Here is a 21,905-nt window from a genome sequence, read left to right on the forward strand (position 1 = left end):
CATGTGCTCTGATGTCACTGTTTATCTCCATAGAAACTACCCAAACAGTCTTTCATACAAACTATTTAAAGGGACATTACAGTGTTGTGGTGGAAGTTATGGCAATAGTGTGGGACAACTACATTTTGTTTAAAAAAAATCACAACAGTTGTATGACATTGAATACCCCAATTATGTTTTGATTATTTTACTGATATTTTAAAACATTAGAAAAAATGTTTTACCATTCATTTTTATCATTGAAGATCAAAAGTCTGGGTGTGGGACAAGCACAAAACAGCAATATTTGCATATAATGATGCTGAAAAAAGGCAAAGTCAGACTACTAGAACAAATTTCTTAAAACACTTTCATTGTAAAGATAACTATAAAAGTGTGAAATTTCCCCGTTTTTCTGTTTTTCATACAATATGATCAAAGGACATAAGTGCCCGTAGTCTAAGAATCACCCCTGTGCCAAATATGGCCTGGATGTACTGGTCCACATGGGGGGACACCGCCCAGGGTGGGTGAGAACAGAGCTAAGGTGCTGTGGATCTTCAAGTTCCAGACCGACAGTCATAGCGGTGGTTAAAGGGCAGTTGTGGGAGCTGTGAGAGCAACATCAGAAAGACCAGGAGAAGATTGAAAAGAACCGGGATCTGAAGGAAGAACTGAAAAATGTGGAAGGTGGAGTCCACAGTGAGGTCCTCAGACATCTTCCCAGACAAGCCCATGTGTTAATCCACCACATCATGATACACATTCACACTAAAACATGATTTATTGACATAACAGAGAAGTATTAATGAATAATAATGTTATCTGGATTTTAAAAATATAAAGCTGAAAAGTGGTTTTATATCATCTTAGAGTCTGACTCGTTTCATTTACACACACACACACACATATATATATAGAGAGAGAGAGGTTATAAATGAGAACGAGTTCTCATAACGTCTTTGCTAAGCGAGAGAAGTTCTTTTTGTTTGTTTTTTTTTAAGAGAAGTTTCAAAGGTTGTGGTTCTCGGCAGCCGCTCAGCCACTAATACTACATATCCCATCATGCACCTCTGGTATTTCCTCTAGCGTGCCCCAGAAAACCTTTGGACTGTTCGTTGCACCAAAGCTAAAAAACCTTTACTAAAAGCAAGTTTTTGCTCACCTTGGAAGAGGAAGCGCGGAGAAAAGCGCTTTAAACGTCGAACGAACCCAGAGAGGCAGGTTCCGTTCGGTCCGTGGTGTTGGACCAGGTAAGCGGACTCTGGACTTACTGAATTTATCCAACAGTTCGCAATTTATTTGTTGGACAAACGTGCAGAAAACAGAACAGAACCATGCAGGTTAGTGAACTTACGCGTTACCGGACAGAACAAATATCCGATGTTTTTAGTACATTTACGGTGCAATGCCGCGAGCCTCCTACAGGGGGCGCAGATGGAATCACCGGCCTCTGAGGATGTTCATTTAGTTGTTTAATTTTGTAGAAAAAAAACAGATCACAGACATGACACAAAACTAAAGTCATTTCAAATGACAACTTTCTGGCTTTAAGAAACACTAAGAAATCAGGAAAAAAAATTGTAGACAATAACGGTTACTTTTTTAGACAAAGCAGAGGGAAGAAAATATGGACTCACTCAATTCTGAGGAAAAAATTATGGAATCATGAAAAACAAAAGAACGCTCCAACACATCACTAGTATTTTGTTGCACCACCTCTGGCTTTTATAACAGCTTGCAGTCTCTGAGGCATGGACTTAATGAGTGACAAACAGTACTCTTCATCAATCTGGCTCCAACTTTCTCTGATTGCTGTTGCCAGCTGTTGTCCAAAATATCAACATAAACTTGTGCATTTATTGATGATGTAATGACAGCCATCTCCCCAGTGCCTTTACCTGACATGCAGCCCCATATCATCAATGACTGTGGAAATTTACATGTTCTCTTCAGGCAGTCATCATTATAAATCTCACTGGAACGGCACCAAACAAAAGTTCCAGCATCATCACCTTGTCCAATGCAGATTCGAGATTCATCACTGAATATGACTTTCATCCAGTCATCCACAGTCCACGATTGCTTTTCCTTAGCCCATTGTAACCTTGTTTTTTTCTGTTTAGGTGTTAATGATGGCTTTCGTTTAGCTTTTCTGTATGTAAATCCCATTTCCTTTAGGTGGTTTCTTACAGTTCAGTCACAGACGTTGACTCCAGTTTCTTCCCATTCGTTCCTCATTTGTTTTGTTGTACATTTTTCGATTTTTGAGACATAATGCTTTAAGTTTTCTGTCTTGACGATTTGATGTCTTCCTTGGTCTACCAGTATGTTTGCCTTTAACAACCTTCCCATGTTGTTTGTATTTGGTCCAGAGTTTAGACACAGCTGACTGTGAACAACCAACATCTTTTGCAACATTGCGTGATGATTTACTCTCTTTTAAGAGTTTGATAATCCTCTCCTTTGTTTCAATTGACATCTCTCATGTTGGAGCCATGATTCATGTCAGTCCACTTGGTGCAACAGCTCTCCAAGGTGTGATCACTCCTTTTTAGATGCAGACTAACAAGCAGATCTGATTTGATGCAGGTGTTAGTTTTGGGGATGAAAATTTACAGGGTGATTCCATAATTTATTCCTCAGAATTGAGTGAGTCCATATTTTTTTCCCTCTGCTTGGTCTAAAAAAGTAACCGTTACTGACTGCCACAATTTTTTTTCTTGATTTCTTATAGTGTTTCTTAAAGCCAGAAACTTGCCATTTGAAATGACTTTAGTTTTGTGTCATGTCTGTGATCTGCTTTTTTTCTACAAAATTAAACAACTGAATGAACATCCTCCGAGGCCGGTGATTCCATCATTTTTGCCAGGAGTTGTATAAACGCAACACTTTTGGTTTTGCTCCCATTTTGTATGAGATGAACTCAAAGATCTAAAACTTTTTCCACATACACAATATCACCATTTCCCTCAAATATTGTTCACAAACCAGTCTAAATCTGTGATAGTGAGCACTTCTCCTTTGCTGAGATAATCCATCCCACCTCACAGGTGTGCCATATCAAGATGCTGATTAGACACCATGATTAGTGCACAGGTGTGCCTTAGACTGCCCACAATAAAAGGCCACTCTGAAAGGTGCAGTTTTATCACACAGCACAATGCCACAGATGTATCAAGATTTGAGGGAGCGTGCAATTGGCATGCTGACAGCAGGAATGTCAACCAGAGCTGTTGCTCGTGTATTGAATGTTCATTTCTCTACCATAAGCCGTCTCCAAAGGCGTTTCAGAGAATTTGGCAGTACATCCAACCAGCCTCACAACCGCAGACCACGTGTAACCACACCAGCCCAGGACCTCCACATCCAGCATGTTCACCTCCAAGATCGTCTGAGACCAGCCACTCGGACAGCTGCTGAAACAATCGGTTTGCATAACCAAAGAATTTCTGCACAAACTGTCAGAAACCGTCTCAGGGAAGCTCATCTGCATGCTCGTCGTCCTCATCGGGGTCTCGACCTGACTCCAGTTCGTCGTCGTAACCGACTTGAGTGGGCAAATGCTCACATTCGCTGGCGTTTGGCACGTTGGAGAGGTGTTCTCGCAACGGATGAATCCCGTTTCACACTGTCCAGGGCAGATCAATCAATCAATCAATTTTTTTTTATATAGCGCCAAATCACAACAAATGATGGCAGATGGTAGACAGCATGTGTGGCGTCGTGTGGGTGAGCGGTTTTCTGATGTCAATGTTGTGGATCGAGTGGCCCATGGTGGCGGTGGGGTTATGGTATGGGCAGGCGTCTGTTATGGACGAAGAACACAGGTGCATTTTATTGATGGCATTTTGAATGCACAGAGATACCGTGACGAGATCCTGAGGCCCATTGTTGTGCCATACATCCAAGAACATCACCTCATGTTGCAGCAGGATAATGCACGGCTCCATGTTTCAAGGATCTGTACACAATTCTTGGAAGCTGAAGATGTCCCAGTTCTTGCATGGCCGGCATACTCACCGGACATGTCACCCATTGAGCATGTTTGGGATGCTCTGGACCGGCGTATACGACAGCGTGTACCAGTTCATGCCAATATCCAGCAACTTCGCACAGCCATTGAAGAGGAGTGGACCAACATTCCACAGGCCACAATTGACAACCTGATCAACTCTATGCGAAGGAGATGTGTTGCACTGCATGAGGCAAATGGTGGTCACACCAGATACTGACTGGTATCCCCCCCCAATAAAACAAAACTGCACCTTTCAGAGTGGCCTTTTATTGTGGGCAGTCTAAGGCACACCTGTGCACTAATCATGGTGTCTAATCAGCATCTTGATATGGCACACCTGTGAGGTGGGATGGATTATCTCAGCAAAGGAGAAGTGCTCACTGTCACAGATTTAGACTGGTTTGTGAACAATATTTGAGGGAAATGGTGATATTGTGTATGTGGAAAAAGTTTTAGATCTTTGAGTTCATCTCATACAAAATGGGAGCAAAACCAAAAGTGTTGCGTTTATATTTTTGAGTGTGTATATATATATATATATATATATATACATACATACATGGGTGATTCTTAGACTACAGGCACTTATGTCCTTTGATCATATTGTATGAAAAACAGAAAAAAGGGGAAATTTCACACTTTTATAGTTATCTTTACAATGAAAGTGTTTTAAGAAATTTGTTCTAGTAGTCTATGATGACTTTTTCACCTTTTTTCAGCATCATTATATGCAAATATTGCCGTTTTGTGCTTGTCCCAGACTTTTGATCTTCAATGGTAAAGAAACATTTTTTCTAATGTTTTAAAATATCCCTGAATAAAATATCAGTAAAATAATCAAAACATAATTTGGGTATTCAATGTCATACAACTGTTGTGATTTTTTTTTTTTTAACAAAATGTAGTTGTCCCACACCATTGCCGTAATTTCCACCACAACACTGTAATGTCCCTTTTAAACAGTTTGTATGAAAGATTGTTTGGGTAGTTTCTATGGAGATAAACAGTGACATCAGAGCACATGTATATAGCGCCAAATCACAACAAACAGTTGTCCCAAGGCACTTTATATTGTAAGGCAATGGTGTGGTGGAAATTACATTTACAAGGCCAATAGTGCCTGTAGTTAAAGAATCACCCACATACACACACACACCTCTTTGGGCGAACCTTCCCATCACGACAAATTCTACAAAAACAGTAATTAACCACATTAATTTCCAGCACCTAAAAAAGTACTCAGTCCTTAAGATTTTTGCAGGATACTAGATTTGACAAAAATTCAGGTTTCTTTTCACACATGGTAAACAAAAATGTGCTTTTTAATTTTACTGTTAAATTGCAACAACATGATGGACAAAACAACACATTTCTCAAAAGAACTCCCTGGAGAGAACAGAAGACAACATCAGCTCCACCAAACAGGACCTGACCTTTGACCTCATGACTCAATAAGATCTCTGTCTCTGGATCCTAGAGGCCGAGGGTCCACAGACATGAAGGCCACTGCTGAGACAGCTGGACTGGTCTTTGGTATTAGGTGTCTTTCACTGGGTTTTCAGTGAGACTCAGATGAAGAGGATCACAAACATTGTGAGATACCGTATTTTGTCCATGTGGTGTGTTTCTCTGGACGTGAATCCAGCACGCAGATGCCTCAGTGTCGAGGATCCCAGAGACTGGAGAAGGTCAAGGACATGCCCACATTCCACCTGGCTGAGGCTCATGGATGGTTACTCTAGAAAGGTGGAGGTGAACCAGTTGTCTGCCTGGGTGGTTGCTATCCAGGACCACAGGCTGTTGTGTGGTGGATGCAGTGACATGCAGCACCACCACACACTGATTGCTAACTACAGCTAATAACTAAAACTGATAGGATTTATAAATGGAACAGTTTTGACCGTGTTGAATGTTTGGTCTCCAGAGTAAAGGTCAAAGAAGGTCACCGTCCATTGGATTCTCTGACCCGTGTTGCCCCGTAACATGATAACTGAGCATGACACATGGTACAAACTATTCATTTTTAAAACTTTATTAACCCAACCAATAAATTGCATCACTTTTTTAATCAAAATTGGAGCAACTTTTGACCCCTGTACAAACAAACTGACCTTTACCTTTGCTCAAAATGTAAATGAGTCCACCCACCACTTTAATCATATCTTAGATCTTGTTCTGACTTATGGTATGGAAATTGAAGACTTAACAGTATTCCCTGAAAACCCCCTACTGTCTGATCATTTCTTAAAAACATTTACATTTACTCTGATGGACTACCCAGCAGTGGGGAATAAGTTTCATTACACTAGAAGTCTTTCAGAAAGCACTGTAACTAGGTTTAAGGATATGATTCCTTCTTTATGTTCTCTAATGCCATATACCAACACAGTGCAGAGTAGCTACCTAAACTCTGTAAGTGAGATAGATTATCTCATCAGTAGTTTTATATCCTCATTGAGGACAACTTTGGATGCTGTAGCTCCTCTGAAAAAGAGAGCCTTAAATCAGAAGTGCCTGACTCCGTGGTATAACTCACAAACTCGTAGCTTAAAGCAGATAACCCGTAAGTTGGAGAGGAAATGGCGTCTCACTAATTTAGAAGATCTTCACTTAGCCTGGAAAAAGAGTCTGTTGCTCTATAAAAAAGCCCTCCGTAAAGCTAGGACATCTTACTACTCATCACTAATTGAAGAAAATAAGAACAACCCCAGGTTTCTTTTCAGCACTGTAGCCAGGCTGACAGAGTCAGAGCTCTATTGAGCCGAGTATTCCTTTAACTTTAACTAGTAATGACTTCATGACTTTCTTTGCTAATAAAATTTTAACTATTAGACAAAAAATGACTCATAACCATCCCAAAGACATATTGTTCTCTTTGGCTGCTTTCAGTGATGTCGGTATTTGGTTAGACTCTTTCTCTCTGATTGTTCTGTCTGAGTTATTTTCATTAGTTACTTCCTCCAAACCATCAACATGTCTATTAGACCCCATTCCTACCAGGCTGCTCAAGGAAGCCCTACCATTATTTAATGCTTCGATCTTAAATATGATCAATCTATCTTTATTAGTTGGCTATGTACCACAGGCTTTTAAGGTGGCAGTAATTAAACCATTACTTAAAAGCCATCACTTGACCCAGCTATCTTAGCTAATTATAGGCCAATCTCCAACCTTCCTTTTCTCTCCAAAATTCTTGAAAGGGTAGTTGTAAAACAGCTAACTGAGCATCTGCAGAGGAATGGTCTATTTGAAGAGTTTCAGTCAGGTTTTAGAATTCATCATAGTACAGAAACAGCATTAGTGAAGGTTACAAATGATCTTCTTATGGCCTCAGACAGTGGACTCATCTCTGTGCTTGTTCTGTTAGACCTCAGTGCTGCTTTTGATACTGTTGACCATAAAATTTTATTACAGAGATTAGAGCATGCCATAGGTATTAAAGGCACTGCACTGGTCTAATAGATTACAATTTGTTCATGTAAATGGGGAATCTTCTTCACAGACTAAGGTTAATTATGGAGTTCCACAAGGGTCTGTGCTAGGACCAATTTTATTCACTTTATACATGCTTCCCTTAGGCAGTATTATTAGACGGTATTGCTTAAATTTTCATTGTTACGCAGATGATACCCAGCTTTATCTATCCATGAAGCCAGAGGACACACACCAATTAGTTAAACTGCAGGATTGTCTTACAGACATAAAGACATGGATGACCTCTAATTTCCTGCTTTTAAACTCAGATAAAACTGAAGTTATTGTACTTGGCCCCACAAATCTTAGAAACATGGTGTCTAACCAGATCCTTACTCTGGATGGCATTACCCTGACCTCTAGTAATACTGTGAGAAATCTTGGAGTCATTTTTGATCAGGATATGTCATTCAATGCGCATATTAAACAAATATGTAGGACTGCTTTTTTGCATTTGCGCAATATCTCTAAAATTAGAAAGGTCTTGTCTCAGAGTGATGCTGAAAAACTAATTCATGCATTTATTTCCTCTAGGCTGGACTATTGTAATTCATTATTATCAGGTTGTCCTAAAAGTTCCCTGAAAAGCCTTCAGTTAATTCAAAATGCTGCAGCTAGAGTACTGACGGGGACTAGAAGGAGAGAGCATATCTCACCCATATTGGCCTCTCTTCATTGGCTTCCTGTTAATTCTAGAATAGAATTTAAAATTCTTCTTCTTACTTATAAGGTTTTGAATAATCAGGTCCCATCTTATCTTAGGGACCTCGTAGTACCATATCACCCCAATAGAGCGCTTCGCTCTCAGACTGCAGGCTTACTTGTAGTTCCTAGGGTTTGTAAGAGTAGAATGGGAGGCAGAGCCTTCAGCTTTCAGGCTCCTCTCCTGTGGAACCAGCTCCCAATTCAGATCAGGGAGACAGACACCCTCTCTACTTTTAAGATTAGGCTTAAAACTTTCCTTTTTGCTAAAGCTTATAGTTAGGGCTGGATCAGGTGACCCTGAACCATCCCTTAGTTATGCTGCTATAGACTTAGACTGCTGGGGGGTTCCCATGATGCACTGAGTCTTTCTTTCTCTTTTTGCTCTGTATGCACCACTCTGCATTTAATCATTAGTGATTGATCTCTGCTCCCCTCCACAGCATGTCTTTTTCCTGGTTCTCTCCCTCAGCCCCAACCAGTCCCAGCAGAAGACTGCCCCTCCCTGAGCCTGGTTCTGCTGGAGGTTTCTTCCTGTTAAAAGGGAGTTTTTCCTTCCCACTGTCGCCAAGTGCTTGCTCACAGGGGGTCGTTTTGACCGTTGGGGTTGTCGCCAAGTGCTTGCTCACAGGGGGTCGTTTTGACCGTTGGGGTTTTTACGTAATTATTGTATGGCTTTGCCTTACAATATATCATGCTCAAGAACAATAAAAAAAAAAAAAGTTGAATCCAGTCTGGATCCTGATCAGAACATTTTTATATTACAGCTTCATGTTTATTATTATTTTCTTTTATCGAGATCCAACATTTAGATGAATGTTCTGTTTATTAATGTGCCACTAATCAGTTTCCATTATGTAAGATTTGATGCAACCACAGAGTTCCAGTTTATAATAAACTGTAAGTCTCTTTTTTTTTTTTTTTTAACAGTACACAGCCGTGCACGTGTTGACGGCGTTCACGGAATGTCAGCGAGAACAAACGATGGCTTTTTTCTACTAAAATCTGCACATTCATCACTTTCTCTGAGAGGAACAGAAATAAGCTGGTGAGGTAGAAGTCTAAAAAGGAGGCGGGGCCAACAGTAGAGGTCTTAGAAGCTTATGAAGAACGTCTCAAGCAGCTTCTGGTTCAGTCCCACACATGTCGAACCTCACAGATCTTCATATTGATATTCATATTCATATTGGAGTTTGGCTAAACAGAACCGTCTTGGGGTTCTGGATGGCAACCACTCAGGCAGACAAACAGTCCATCCTCTCCTCTCCAACATAACCATCTCTCTGCTGCAGCCAGATGAAATGTGGGCGTGTTCTTGACCTCCTCGAGCTACTGGGGTCCTGAACAATGAGACACCTGTGTGCTGGATCATGCGCAGCGAAACACACCACATGGACTAAATGTGGTGTCTGACAGTGTCAATGATCCTCCTCCGCCTGTTTGACACAAAGTCATTCCAGTGGGACTCAAAGATCATCCACAGAGACATCCAGTCCTCACCTTAGGTCACTGGTTAGAGTCCAGGAAGACAGGACCTTCATTCTCTTGCATCAGCATCACCAAACACCTCTGACCTTTGACCCCATTAGATCTTCCCAAGTGTCTCTGGATCTCAAAGGCCGAGGACTCAGAGACATGAATGTTCCTGCTGAGATGAGTGAATGTCTACAACACTTTGACCACATACAAAGACACGTCTGATGGACGAGTCCATGAAGTCACTGAAAGTCTGAATCTTAGTCTAGATCTTAGTCTGGATCCAGGACCGTCACAAACCCAGATAATCTGATTCCTCTCTGCTTCTCCAGTGCTGAAATTAGACTTCCATCGATTCCGCAAAGATCACAGCATCGTCCACATCGTTAAGGTCAATAAACTTTCCTCATTGACAGAAAGCGTCTAACGCAAGTGTTTAATTACACTGTTTGACAATCAGCTGTACTGAGTTCAAGAGCCTGCGAGAGGTTTTACGGTTCACATGACAGAAGATTTACCTCATGTTAACTGGAAAGATTCTTCTGCCTTTAAAATTCTTTTACATTTTCAATCATCTAGATAAAGAACTGTGCGGTAGCTTTACACATTGAGCTTTTACTGTGCACAGCAGCAAATAAGCAGAGCGCTTAACAGCCGGAGAAATATATTGACTTTTCTTTTAGATGGAAAGTGGTGAGAAGGTGATTTCACACCCGCCTTCATTGTAGGAAAACCTTAAGTGCTTTTTAAGTCATTTAACACTTTGTTTTACTGACATCATAGCGTTGTTGGTCTCTTTATCCTTTCTGATCTTTCCCCTTCAGTTCTCCCCGTCCCTGAACAGAGTCTTGGTACCATGTTTGTAGTGGTGTTGGTCAGTCTCACGATCGCAGGAGTGATTTTCTTCCTAGTTTGGCAGAACCAGGAGCAGGTTCTGAAGACAGAGGATGGCTGGTGGGGGGCAGGAGTGCCCCCTGATGGTGAGGAGGACACCACTATCCGTTCCTTCAAAGTGACCACGAGCGATGAAGAGCTTGAGGTAAGATTCCCTCTGACTTTATCAGGATGGTATAATCTTCTCTTTCAGAAGACACTGTTGCAGGATAACTGAAGCAAAACATTAATTATGAAGTGAAGAGCTCCAAAAACAATATCACCAGATTAAAGATATTATTTCATTCTTTTGATTGGCTGAGGTGGGTCAACTGTTCCTGTTTCACTTATTGCAAAGGTGTTTTTACAGACAGCTTGATAAGTATTTGGGCATCAACAATTTTTTGATTTTAAAGGATTTTCATGCAAGAAAACATCATATCTAGGCTCAAGTCTCCCATGTGCCTTCTGGTAAACTGTACCTGAAATTTCATCTCCATTCTAATAAAATCCTTCTCCGTTCCACCATGAAGCTGTGTGACTGCTGAAACAGTAGACAAAAGTTGCACAATTTCTTGGTGGCTTCCCTCACTAGTCTCCTTCTTGCACAGTCACTTAGTTTTTGAAGAACTGCCTACTCCAATCAGATTTAAAATGTAGTACCTCACTGTTTGTGTTTCTTCATGAATGATGGAAGTTAACTCCAAGAAAATGTTCCTGTGTCCAGCCCCTACCTTGTCAAAAAAAAAGAAAAATGCTGTAAAAATGGTGATTTGTATGAAAAATAGTCCTTAAATTTAGTTTGTCCAATTACTTATGGGCTCTGAAAATGGAGGGGCTGTGAATAAAAATGTCCTTAATTCCTAAATAGTTAATGATATTGTTCTTAAAGCCCTTGAATGAAGTCGACACAAGAACATCTGGATGGTTTCTCTTAAAGTCCATAACAGTGATGTTCAGAGGCAAAATTACAAAAACCATCACTGTCCAAATACTTATGGGCCTGGGTATACATGCACGGATACGACTGCGGGACCTTGAGGATCTTTGATGTGAACTGTGTTTCTCTGCAGACAGAAATAATGTGAGACGTGTCAAAGTCTGTTGACTTCAGGTGAGCGTGTGGACGCTCTCGGTCTGTTTGTGTGTCAGGACCTGCACCAGAGGATGGACCACACGCGCACCGTTCCCTCGCTAGAGGACAGTCAGTTCAATTACGGCTTCAACGCTCAGTACCTGCAGCAGGTGGTGTCGTACTGGAGGAACACCTTTGACTGGAAGACACAAGTAGACAAACTCAACCAGTATCCACACTTCAAAACCAACATCGAAGGTCAGGGCGGCTGGTCGCACCTTTAGTTCACGTTCCAGACCATCTCCTGTGTCGCTTCACTTCAGGTCCATCTGTCTGAATCCCGTCCAGGTATTGATGTCCATTATGTGCACGTGAAGCCCACCCAGCTCCCGGAGTGGAAGCGCGCCGTCCCTCTGCTGATGGTTCATGGCTGGCCCGGATCCTTCTACGAGTTCTACAGGATGATCCTGCTACTGACAGAACCATCGGATCCTGATGACCTTGTTTTTGAAGTGGTTTGTCCCTCCATACCAGGATTCGGCTTCTCCGAAGCACCACATAAGAAAGGTGGGTCCAGTGCGAATATATGAAATACTCACGGCGGGAATCTGATCTGGTGTCACACAGCTGTGTGTGTGTGTGTGTGTGTGTGTGTGTGTGTGTGTGTGTGTGTGTGTGTGTGTGTGTGTGTGTGTGTGTGTGTGTGTGTGTGTGTGTGTGTGTGTGTGTGAACAGGTTTTAACTCAGTTTGTGCGGCACGGATCTTCCACAAACTGATGAAGCGTCTGGGCTTTCAGCAGTTTTACGCTCATGGAGGCGACTGGGGCTATTTGATCTGCACCAACATGGCCCAGCTGGAGCCACAGTAAGAGACGAGCTCTTTACTGCAACACCTGAAAATTAAAGCTGCAGGTATCGATTCAGTCAGAAACATGATGATGTTCAGGCCACAGAGACTTTATATCCAGTGCTGGAACAATTAAGATTCTTCCATCAGGGGCTCGTTTAAAGATCTCAAGAAACTAGAGCAGCTTTGAGGATTCTGCTGCTGCGCCACAGATGCAGCACTTGAACCTGGTAGTGAGTGTAAACACACATTAAATAGAGCAGTTTGAATGTGTGCATTCATAGAATGGATGTTGTGTGAGACTGTTTGTGAAGATGAATGAATGAATGAGTGAAGTGATGCAGATGAACGTAATGTGAAACACAAAAGCAGCGGCTTCAGCGTTCCAGGGTCATAAAGCTCGATTTCATGTTATGCTCCAGAGCAAATCCTCAACGTTCGACAAACTGGAACCTGAAAATATTTTTATATATTAGCTCAATAATTGACTTTTGTCATTAAATTTCTGTAAGTTTAATAATCACTTAACTAATTTTATTGAAAATAATGTGCAATTAGGGAAATGACAGATTTGTTGAATTTTCACTTTATATTTTTATGTTTTTGCCCGTTTGTTTGTGAACAGCCTCTAACCCAGAATTTTTCATATATCATTATGAATTTTTGACTGAAGAGTCATATCCTGATAGGCAAGAACTGATTCAATTTTCAAAGTCATAGGTCAAAGTCAGGAAAAATCTTAAAAATTGGAAAAAAATCCCCATCCTTTTAACATTGAACGAATTTTCAAAAATTAATAACTGTCAACAAAGATCAAATTTCTTTCATATTTGGGAGCCTTATGTAGGATGTTATCTTTTATCGACTGACAAAGTTTGATTCAGATCTGATCTAGATTACAGATTTTGTGGCCATTTACATTTAACATTAAAACCCCTTTTAATGTATATTTTACATTGTATCTCTATCAAATGTGCCTCAATCACTCTCATATTTGAAACTGAGGTGCAGACCGACACTCACTATCACCTGACAATGTTTGATCTGGATCTGATCTGGATTGTGGATTTTGTGGACATTTGAATTTAATATTGAAAAGTCCTTTTGGTGTACATTTTGCATTATATCTCAATCAAAGGTGCCTCAGTCACTCTCATTTTTCTGTTCTGGATTGACATACACCCCCAAAACCAGATGGAGGTTCCAATTTTATGCCTGTTTGTCTTTCAATTGTCAGTCATGTTTAAATCTGCCGAAAAGCCCTTAAAAAAATATTAAACAAAAACAAAACTTAAAAACCCTCTTTGGTGCTGATGTTTATTTATTTATTTATTAGTTTATTTGACAGAGACAATGTACATTAATGAACATTTCTGTAAATGCACCAGAATTAGCCTTAGCGGCTATTTTTCATCTGCAGTCCCTGGACAGGTGGTAGCAATCACCCTAAAAATAAGTGTTCACATTATTATACAATTTAGTAAACATTATATATATATATATATAAAACATGCAGGTTAAATAATATAGAGATTTGGTGCTGACATGTTTGATGGTCAACGAGCCACTTCCTCAGATTAACCTTAAATGTGTTAAAGGTGGTCATTTCTCTAATGACCACAGGTACTGTGTTCCACTCTTGTGCTGCCCTCACAGAGAAAGAAGCCTGACCAAAAGCACTTCTCCTCAGACACAGTCTCCTCTAGTGGCTCCCGTGGTGTTACGAACAGCAGCAGTCTATAAATCCAGATTATTTGTTGAATTTAAGACATTTCTGAAATAAAACAACACCAAGCAGAATATCTGCAGTGTTTAATTTTTTTTATCTTTTTCTCTTGAACATGTTTAAAATCAGTCTAAACTATTTCATCTCAAAAAGATGAAAGTCGTCATATTTGAGACAGTGGAAGAAGCAGAAATGTTCTTTTGTAAACGAGTCGTGGAGCCGCTCGTCTTTGTTTCGATTTCTGGTCACTTTTCGTATTAAACCATAAATCAGCTGCAGATGTTTTTATTCTTCCCTCAGGACGGTTAAAGGTTTGCACTTGAACTTCGCCCCGGCTGAACCGACCCTGCTCGTCGTCGTGTCCATCCTGCTCGGACGTCTCTTCCCCAGACTGTTTGGCTTCACCGCTGTGGATATCCGGCGTCTGTACCCGCGTGCCGACAAGCTGCTGGTGGAGCCGCTCAAAGAGTCTGGATACATGCACATCCAGGCCACCAAGCCGGACACCGCAGGTACAACCTTCAGCTCCACTCTGTGACCTCTGGGGGTCACTCCTCCAGAGGCCACGCTGGATGACATTAGAGACGTCTGTGATGTTAAAAAATGAAGCAGACGCTCACCTTCTGAGGCTTTGCTTGTACGTCTTTTCAACCACATAAGTAACATCGTAACTCAGCGCAGCTGTGAATTTGAGCAGTTCACATGTTGTGACGGAGGTCAAGGTTCATAAACGGGCTCCTTCAGGCTCACAGTGTTCAATCAGAGGACACGTCAAAGAACTGCCAGGATGAATAATTTTACACCTGAAGAAACATTTTCACAGCGTATAGATCGATTCAGATTAAAAAACAAAATATTTGTCACGACCTGAACATACCTGAAAAGAAAGAGGCAAAAAAATAAATGAATCATTGTAACCGGACCAATCACCTGAAACAGTTTTAGCAGCTCGTGGGGACGTCTGAGCGTCAGCACTGCTGTCCAGGATCCCAGAGTACATCAGGATGACAGCCCTGAGGTCCAGACTGTTGAGTGAGTACCTCAGGTCCTTCATGGAAACACAAGCCTCAGTTTGAGACGAAGTGGCTGAACTCAAGAAACCGGGAGAATGGGTCCAGCAGATTCCAGGAACAACATCCAGAAGACGGAGGTGCTCTGTCCAGCTAAAGTACAGAGCAGAACTGTCAAAGCCCCAGAACTCTGTTGGAGGCCTCCAGCCTGAGGAGGGCGAGAGGGACATCAGTTGATGTGCCTCAGTTCTGATTCGCAAACAGTGACGCTGTGGAACGTGACCGGGTCTGGAACACAGTGGAACCGCAGCTTCAGATTGTGTTGTAGTACCCGTGTCTGGACTCTGGACTCTGTCTCACCTCCTCCAAAGACTTGGCCTCGACTTGTTCTCAACCACTCCAAAATCCCAAGTCTTGGTCTTGGCTTTGGGATTTTGGAGCAGAGTCTTTAGAGGGGCTGAGACCAGGACCAGACTCGAGTACTACAACACTACCTTCTACCAGGTCAACAGAAACATTAATTTAATTTATATAGCGCCAAATCACAACAAAGCTGCCTCAAAGCACTTCACACAAACAACATTAGAGCAAAACATTAGAGCGAAACATTAGCGCGTTTGATGATCACTGCAGCCAGCAAACAGAACCAGCAGGTTTTAGTTAGTTGGTTTCGTTGGGTCTCGCTTGTTTTCTCCCAAAATGCTTGAACCTTCAAACAAAGCTGCTCAGGGTGCAAACAGTGCTCAGTGTGTCTCTGTGACTCTGGTAACTCTAAGAGGGACTTTGTCTCCCTGAAGGACGAGGACTCAACGATTCCCCAGTTGGTCTTGCTGCATACATTCTGGAAAAGTTCTCCACGTGGACGAACCGGAGTTTCAGAGACCTGGATGACGGAGGACTCACCAGGTGAGCAGATCAGGATTAAAACAGGTTCCTTTTCAGACTTTTCTTGGACACGTGATGGTTTGAACGTGACATGATGTGAAATAAATACAGTGCTGTGACCTTTGACCTCAGAGCAAAGTAAAAGTCCAAACATAGGCGAGGAAACACGGCAGGCAAATGGCGAGAGATTCCACCTGATCAAAAGCACATAACGAGAACAAACGCTCCAATCTGACAACAAGGGGCAGCTCAGCTCCCATTTCATTTATTTTAGTGTCTGAGCGGCTCGAAGAATCAGAACGTCAGGAAACGGGACATTTTGGTGGAACTCAAACAGCCGGCACGAACCCGAGCACGCCCCTCCCTCTGCACTCACACCGTGGAGCCACTTCAGAATTCCTGTTCCAGAACTCACAGCATTCCAGGTTCTTACAACCCCTGGCAAAAATGATGGAATCACCGGCCTCAGAGGATGTTCATTCAGTTGTTTAATTTTGTAGAAAAAAAGCAGATCACAGACATGACACAAAACTAAAGTAATTTCAAATGGCAAATTAAACAACTGAATGAACATCCTCTGAGGCCGGTGATTCCATCATTTTTGCCAGGGGTTGTAAAAACACACGTATAAACACACTTACAAACCTAATCACACACACAAACACACAAATACAATTGTGCTGAAAAGTTTACATACTTTGCCAGGATTTTTTTTTTTTTTTTGGCCAATTTTTCAGAGAACATAAATGATGACACCAAACTTTTTTCTCCTCATGGTTAGTAGTCAGGTGAAGCCATTTATTGTCCATCAACTGTGTTTGCTCTTTTTAAATCAAAATGACAACAAACGACCCAGTTTCCATCCCCTGTTCTTCACACCGTGTGTTGCCCCCTTTAACCTCACTGACAGCTTGGAGTCTTTTGTGGTGGTTGTGGACGAGGCTCTCTGATGGTGAAGCTGCCACTGAATATGTCTTGGACTTTATTTACTTCAGTTATGAAGAAATACAAACAGTATGACACTCTGTGTGTGGAGTAGACAGTTCTCAAAAACTGAAGGAGAAGAGTGAGGAAAGCCACCAACACACCCATAAGACGTTACAGCCTTCTGTTGCTGCGATTGGACAAATTTTGCATTTTGTTGCTCCAGTTATACAGCTTCATGATGAAGTGGTACAGATGAGGATTTTCTTAAAAAGAAGAGCTGAAAGTTCAGCTACAATTTGCCAGGAGGTCCATCTGAGATGCCTGGATTTGATCTGTTTGGTGAAAGAAAATCCTTCTCTGCTCTACTCCACTATGAAGCGAAGGGTGATGATGCAAAATGCAAATCATGCACTGTGCACAATTTCTCCAGTCATTCATTCCATTCTTCTGTATTTTGCAAAAAACACACACATGTATAAATATAAAAACAAATGTGCAAAAACAAACAAGCAAAGACATAAACCCACACAGACACACAGGTACAGTGCGACTGTGCTGATTTGTTGCCGTCAGCCTGCACGTGTTCCACGTGTGTCACATTGTCCAGTTACTTTGTAACTTCAATCTCATTTAGTAAAATTCCTTTAATTAGCTGTTTGCTGGTTATTTAAACAATGCCCCCTTCAGTCACGTCACACTAACGACTTTCTGTGACCTTGGGCTCGATGAGCAGTTTTTCCTCCCCGTCTGAGCGCCGACTTCAGGGGACGTTCCAAATAATGTTTTTCACGTGGGAGGTCTGTGTGGTTTGGAACACAGCACAGACAGTGAGGGTGGACGAGGAGACGTCAAGTGTCCTGCAGTATGCACTGACAGGAGGAGGAGTGCACTGTCCAGAATAAAGCAGGAAGTGCAAACAGTAGGAGCCGTTACTCTGCACTCTTCATACGGTGTAGACGAGCATTTGAAAAAAGACAAAAGTGACGTTAAAAACTAAGAAAAAGTAGAAGAACTCATGATTTCATTGATGGTCTGGAGGATTTGTTCTAGCTGATGGACAAGTGTGATTGTCCTCACGGTGGCCATGTGTTCAGTCTGTGTGCGTGATGACTTACAGGAAGTTCCACCTGGACGACCTGCTGACGAATGTGATGATCTACTGGACGTCCGGCTGCATCATCTCCTCCATGAGGTTCTACAAAGAAAACTTTGGCCACGGCGTGAACCAACCCCACACAAAGTGAGTGACAGGTGTCAGTGCAGTGCACTGGTTTCTCTCAGTAAGAAGAAGCAATAAATACACTAAAACACACTGACATTTTTTTAGCTTTATTAAATTTATTTAATTATATGGTTTTCAAAATAATGTGTTCATTTAGATTAAATTGATTACAGCATCTGTAACATCTCAAAATTTATAAATCTAAATCACACAATCCTTTTTGTTTTGACATCACTGACTTGGTCTGTAAATAAAGACACTTTTGGCACAGTTTGCAGACCACCACAAAGATGTTTTATTTTTAAAACAGTCCCATGGGGAAAAAAAGCGCTATTAGCACATCACGGATCAGCTTCAGCATGAGGAATAAAAACAGCCTTGTTCACGTTCCCTGCTGCTTTGCTACATGTAGGTAAAGCACTTGTTAAATAGTTGTCATACCAAAGTATCTTGCTTCAATAACTGTCATTGATGTATCTCAAATTTGGAGGTTTTGTACGTAAACTGGCGTTTTACGATGAAACGCCGGTTTGGCTTCAGTGATCGTTAACATCCACTCGGAGCACTTACAGGTTTAAAGAGTCTAAAAATGTTTGATTCATGATGTTTTTCATCCAGATTTTAAATGTTCAATAGGCACATTTAAAAATAAAATGGTTTTGGATCCGATTAGATAATTATTAAAGGGGTCATTTTGTGCCAAATCATTTTTTTAAATCTTCCTTTTCATGTTTGATATTTAACATCTCCAAAGTCCCACAATTTTTACACATATTCTCCTGATTCAAAATGAATTTATGTCACAGTTCAACACCTCTGTGACATATGTAACAGAAATAACCCCACCCACTCAGATTATATAAAGCTTCATTATGTTCATGATGCATCATTTTTGCAAAAGTTCTTAGATTGCACAGTTTATTTTTATACATTAATAATTGTTATTGAGTGAAATTGTTTGTGTTACTGAGAACCTAATATTTGTACTCTTGAGATTTGAGGGGTGATCATTTGTTTTTACTTTGATATTAAAGCGACTGTCCTTCAGAGACATAAAGAGATATTTCCCAAGAAGAATTAGAGGACTTGGCAGAGGATAGGGAAGTGTGGGATGAGCGGCAGAAAATGAATATTTATTTTCATTGAAGCTGAATTTAACTTTGATATGGTTTAATTAGACACAGTGTTTGACTAGAGGCCGTCATTAGCTTTGTTAGCGGTCTGAGCAGTTTGTTGAATGACTGAGAAGCAGCGGTTTAAGTTTGACACCAGCATGTCATCGTGTCTTTCAGGATTCCTGTGTACGTCTCCACTGGATTTGCCTGCTTCCCCGATGAGCTCATGCACACCCCCAAACTGTGGGTCAAACAGAAATACCGCAAACTCCTGACATTCACGCAAATGGCTAGCGGCGGCCACTTTGCCGCCATGGAAGAACCAGTGCTGATGGCCCAAGACATCCAGAACTTCTGCAAGTCTGTGGAGAAGAAGCATCAGTAGAGGGTGAACTGATGAATGGCTGAATGACAGAAGAATGAAGTCAGTAAGTTACAGACTGATGACGAGCTGCAGAAACATGCAATTAATAATGAGAATTAAAGAAGCTTCTTTCCTCTTTTCTTTGAGTTCAGACTGAATTTAATCAGTCGTGTTACAAATTTAGTGACATAAAATAATGATCAAAAAGTCATAATAATTCAGACTTCTTTGGATGGACTGGTTGTTTGTCCGGGTGGTTGTCATCCAGGACCCAGGGTGGTTTTGTAATATCCTGGTGCTGCCAAATTTATATCGGCACCTTTATCAAGCACGAGAACAGCAACATTGGTTTATCGTGATGTCATCGCCATTGCAGTCACTGATTGCTACGTTCATGCTGATTGGCCAAATGCTAACAACCGTCGACCATTAAAATTGTGCAACTTATCCAGCAGCTGAGAACGCGGCACCGATTTTACATATCAAAAACTGTCCTGACAGCGTGGTGACAGTCTAAGACAATCTCGCCTCTGAGAGGTTCTACAGTCATCTCCTTTAAATTAAATCTCTATAATTCCACAAAATAAAAACTTATCAAAAATAAAACAGCATGCATAAAAATGTTCCCCATCAATCCTTCAGGCAGTGACGAGTGAGGGAAGACACCAAGACTGCCAGAAGGAGACGAGTGAGGGAAGACGCCAAGACCGCCAGGAGGAGACGAGTGAGGGAAGACGCCAAGACAGCCAGGAGGAGACGAGTGAGGGAAGACGCCAAGACAGCCAGGAGGAGACGAGTGAGGGAAGACGCCAAGACAGCCAGGAGGAGACGAGTGAGGGAAAACGCCAAGACAGCCAGGAGGAGACGAGTGAGGGAAAACGCCAAGACAGCCAGGAGGAGTCCAGGTGTCTGAGGCTGTGATTGGACAAACTGCAGCTTCATGGTGGAACAGAGAAGAATGTTCACGGACTAAACTGGATCAGATCAGATACGCTCGAGTATCACATGTGCCTTCTGGCAATTGTTCACCTTTTCTTTTTCAGACAAGTAATAGCGCCCTCCAGTGGCAACATACAGCTTGAATGTTCGGCCCATCTTGATTTTATTTTATGTGTTTAAAAATGGTCCAAAATCTGACATTCAGTGGTTCTCACCTGGACTTATCAGAACCAAACATCTGGACATGCAGGAGGCTTTACACACTGACAGAAGCTTTGCGTCCTCACTCACTCACTCACTCACTCACCGTAGTGAGACTCCGTCTCTGTTCTCCATCAGACATCAAGCAGCCGTTCAGCAAAACATCTGAACTCTGTCATCAAAATTCTAACATCTGAATCTTAAATTCTCTGTGGTGAATCCGTTGTTTCGGATTTTGCTTGTTGCTCAGCTGTGCACATTTGACTTCAGCAGCTGCAGCTAGCAGGTCAAAGGTCGCCTGTTATTGTTGAAGGTGCCAGAAATTCTTCAAACTGTTTTTTTTTTTTTTTTTTTTTTGAGCCACACGATCACCTTCATCCTCTGATCAGATTTATGCCAAAATTATAATCATGCACAAAATTTTATTACAGCCAGTCAGAATCTGCCAGCTTCCTGTAAAAATAACTTATAATGGGGGAATTTAAGTTTTTACATTTTGCTTTGCAAGATCATTAAACCTCTTCATGTGAGTTTCTGCAGAACTTAACATTTTGATGACATTTAGTGTCCATAGTTTTCTTTATTTTTTAGTATTTTCTTCTGTTTAGTGTCTTTGATTTGTTCATTATATTCAATACAAGTTGACCATATAAAAATACTTCAATCTTTAAATGAAGAATTTTATTTAAAAATACTTTGCTATTTTTTGATGTTTAATAATTTTTAGTTGAGGTGTTTAATCGTCACAATTAATATGTTTCTAAATAATCATGACTGCAGTTAATATAAAATTATGCAAAAAAAATTAAACTATTTACTCACCTTGTAATTTTTTTCACATTATTGTAATTGTAAAGGTGTTTTGTGAATACAGTTTGCATTTACAAAATTATATTTGGAGCTTCTGGTCTTTCAGAAATGCTTGTGTTTATAAGAAATAGAATAATTTTCACACCATTTATTTTCTGTATTTCACAGCAAAAAATGCAATAAAATGGATCCTGAGACTTTCCTGAGTCTCTTCCTTTTAAATCTTAAATATATATATTTTACCTTTTGTATGCATTTGCTG

The 21,905-nt window shown here is 41.1% G+C and overlaps 1 protein-coding gene across 4 annotated transcripts; it reads left to right on the forward strand.

The window, feature by feature from the left end:
• The first annotated feature begins 1,065 nt into the window (after nt 1–1,065).
• Nucleotides 1,066–21,809, forward strand: ephx1 (epoxide hydrolase 1, microsomal (xenobiotic)). 4 transcript variants are annotated; one of them, XM_034161684.1, is made up of 11 exons: nt 1,091–1,222; nt 6,544–6,553; nt 10,474–10,688; nt 11,675–11,855; nt 11,946–12,164; nt 12,333–12,462; nt 14,471–14,682; nt 15,978–16,086; nt 18,110–18,232; nt 19,507–19,757; nt 20,336–21,809. In XM_034161684.1, exons 3-10 carry the CDS (start codon nt 10,506–10,508, stop codon nt 19,712–19,714), a joined length of 1,365 nt encoding a protein of 454 aa, XP_034017575.1. In that variant the 5' UTR covers nt 1,091–1,222; nt 6,544–6,553; nt 10,474–10,505; the 3' UTR covers nt 19,715–19,757; nt 20,336–21,809. The 4 variants fall into 4 exon arrangements, with proteins under 4 accessions (XP_034017574.1, XP_034017575.1, XP_034017578.1 ...); XM_034161687.1 differs by lacking the exon at nt 20,336–21,809 and having other exon boundaries at nt 1,093–1,222; nt 19,507–19,706; nt 19,748–20,175; XM_034161683.1 differs by lacking the exons at nt 6,544–6,553; nt 20,336–21,809 and having other exon boundaries at nt 1,066–1,232; nt 19,507–20,175.
• The last annotated feature ends 96 nt before the right edge of the window (nt 21,810–21,905 follow it).

This window comes from Thalassophryne amazonica, chromosome 21 (genome assembly GCF_902500255.1).
Source record: "Thalassophryne amazonica chromosome 21, fThaAma1.1, whole genome shotgun sequence".
NCBI lineage: Eukaryota > Metazoa > Chordata > Actinopteri > Batrachoidiformes > Batrachoididae > Thalassophryne > Thalassophryne amazonica.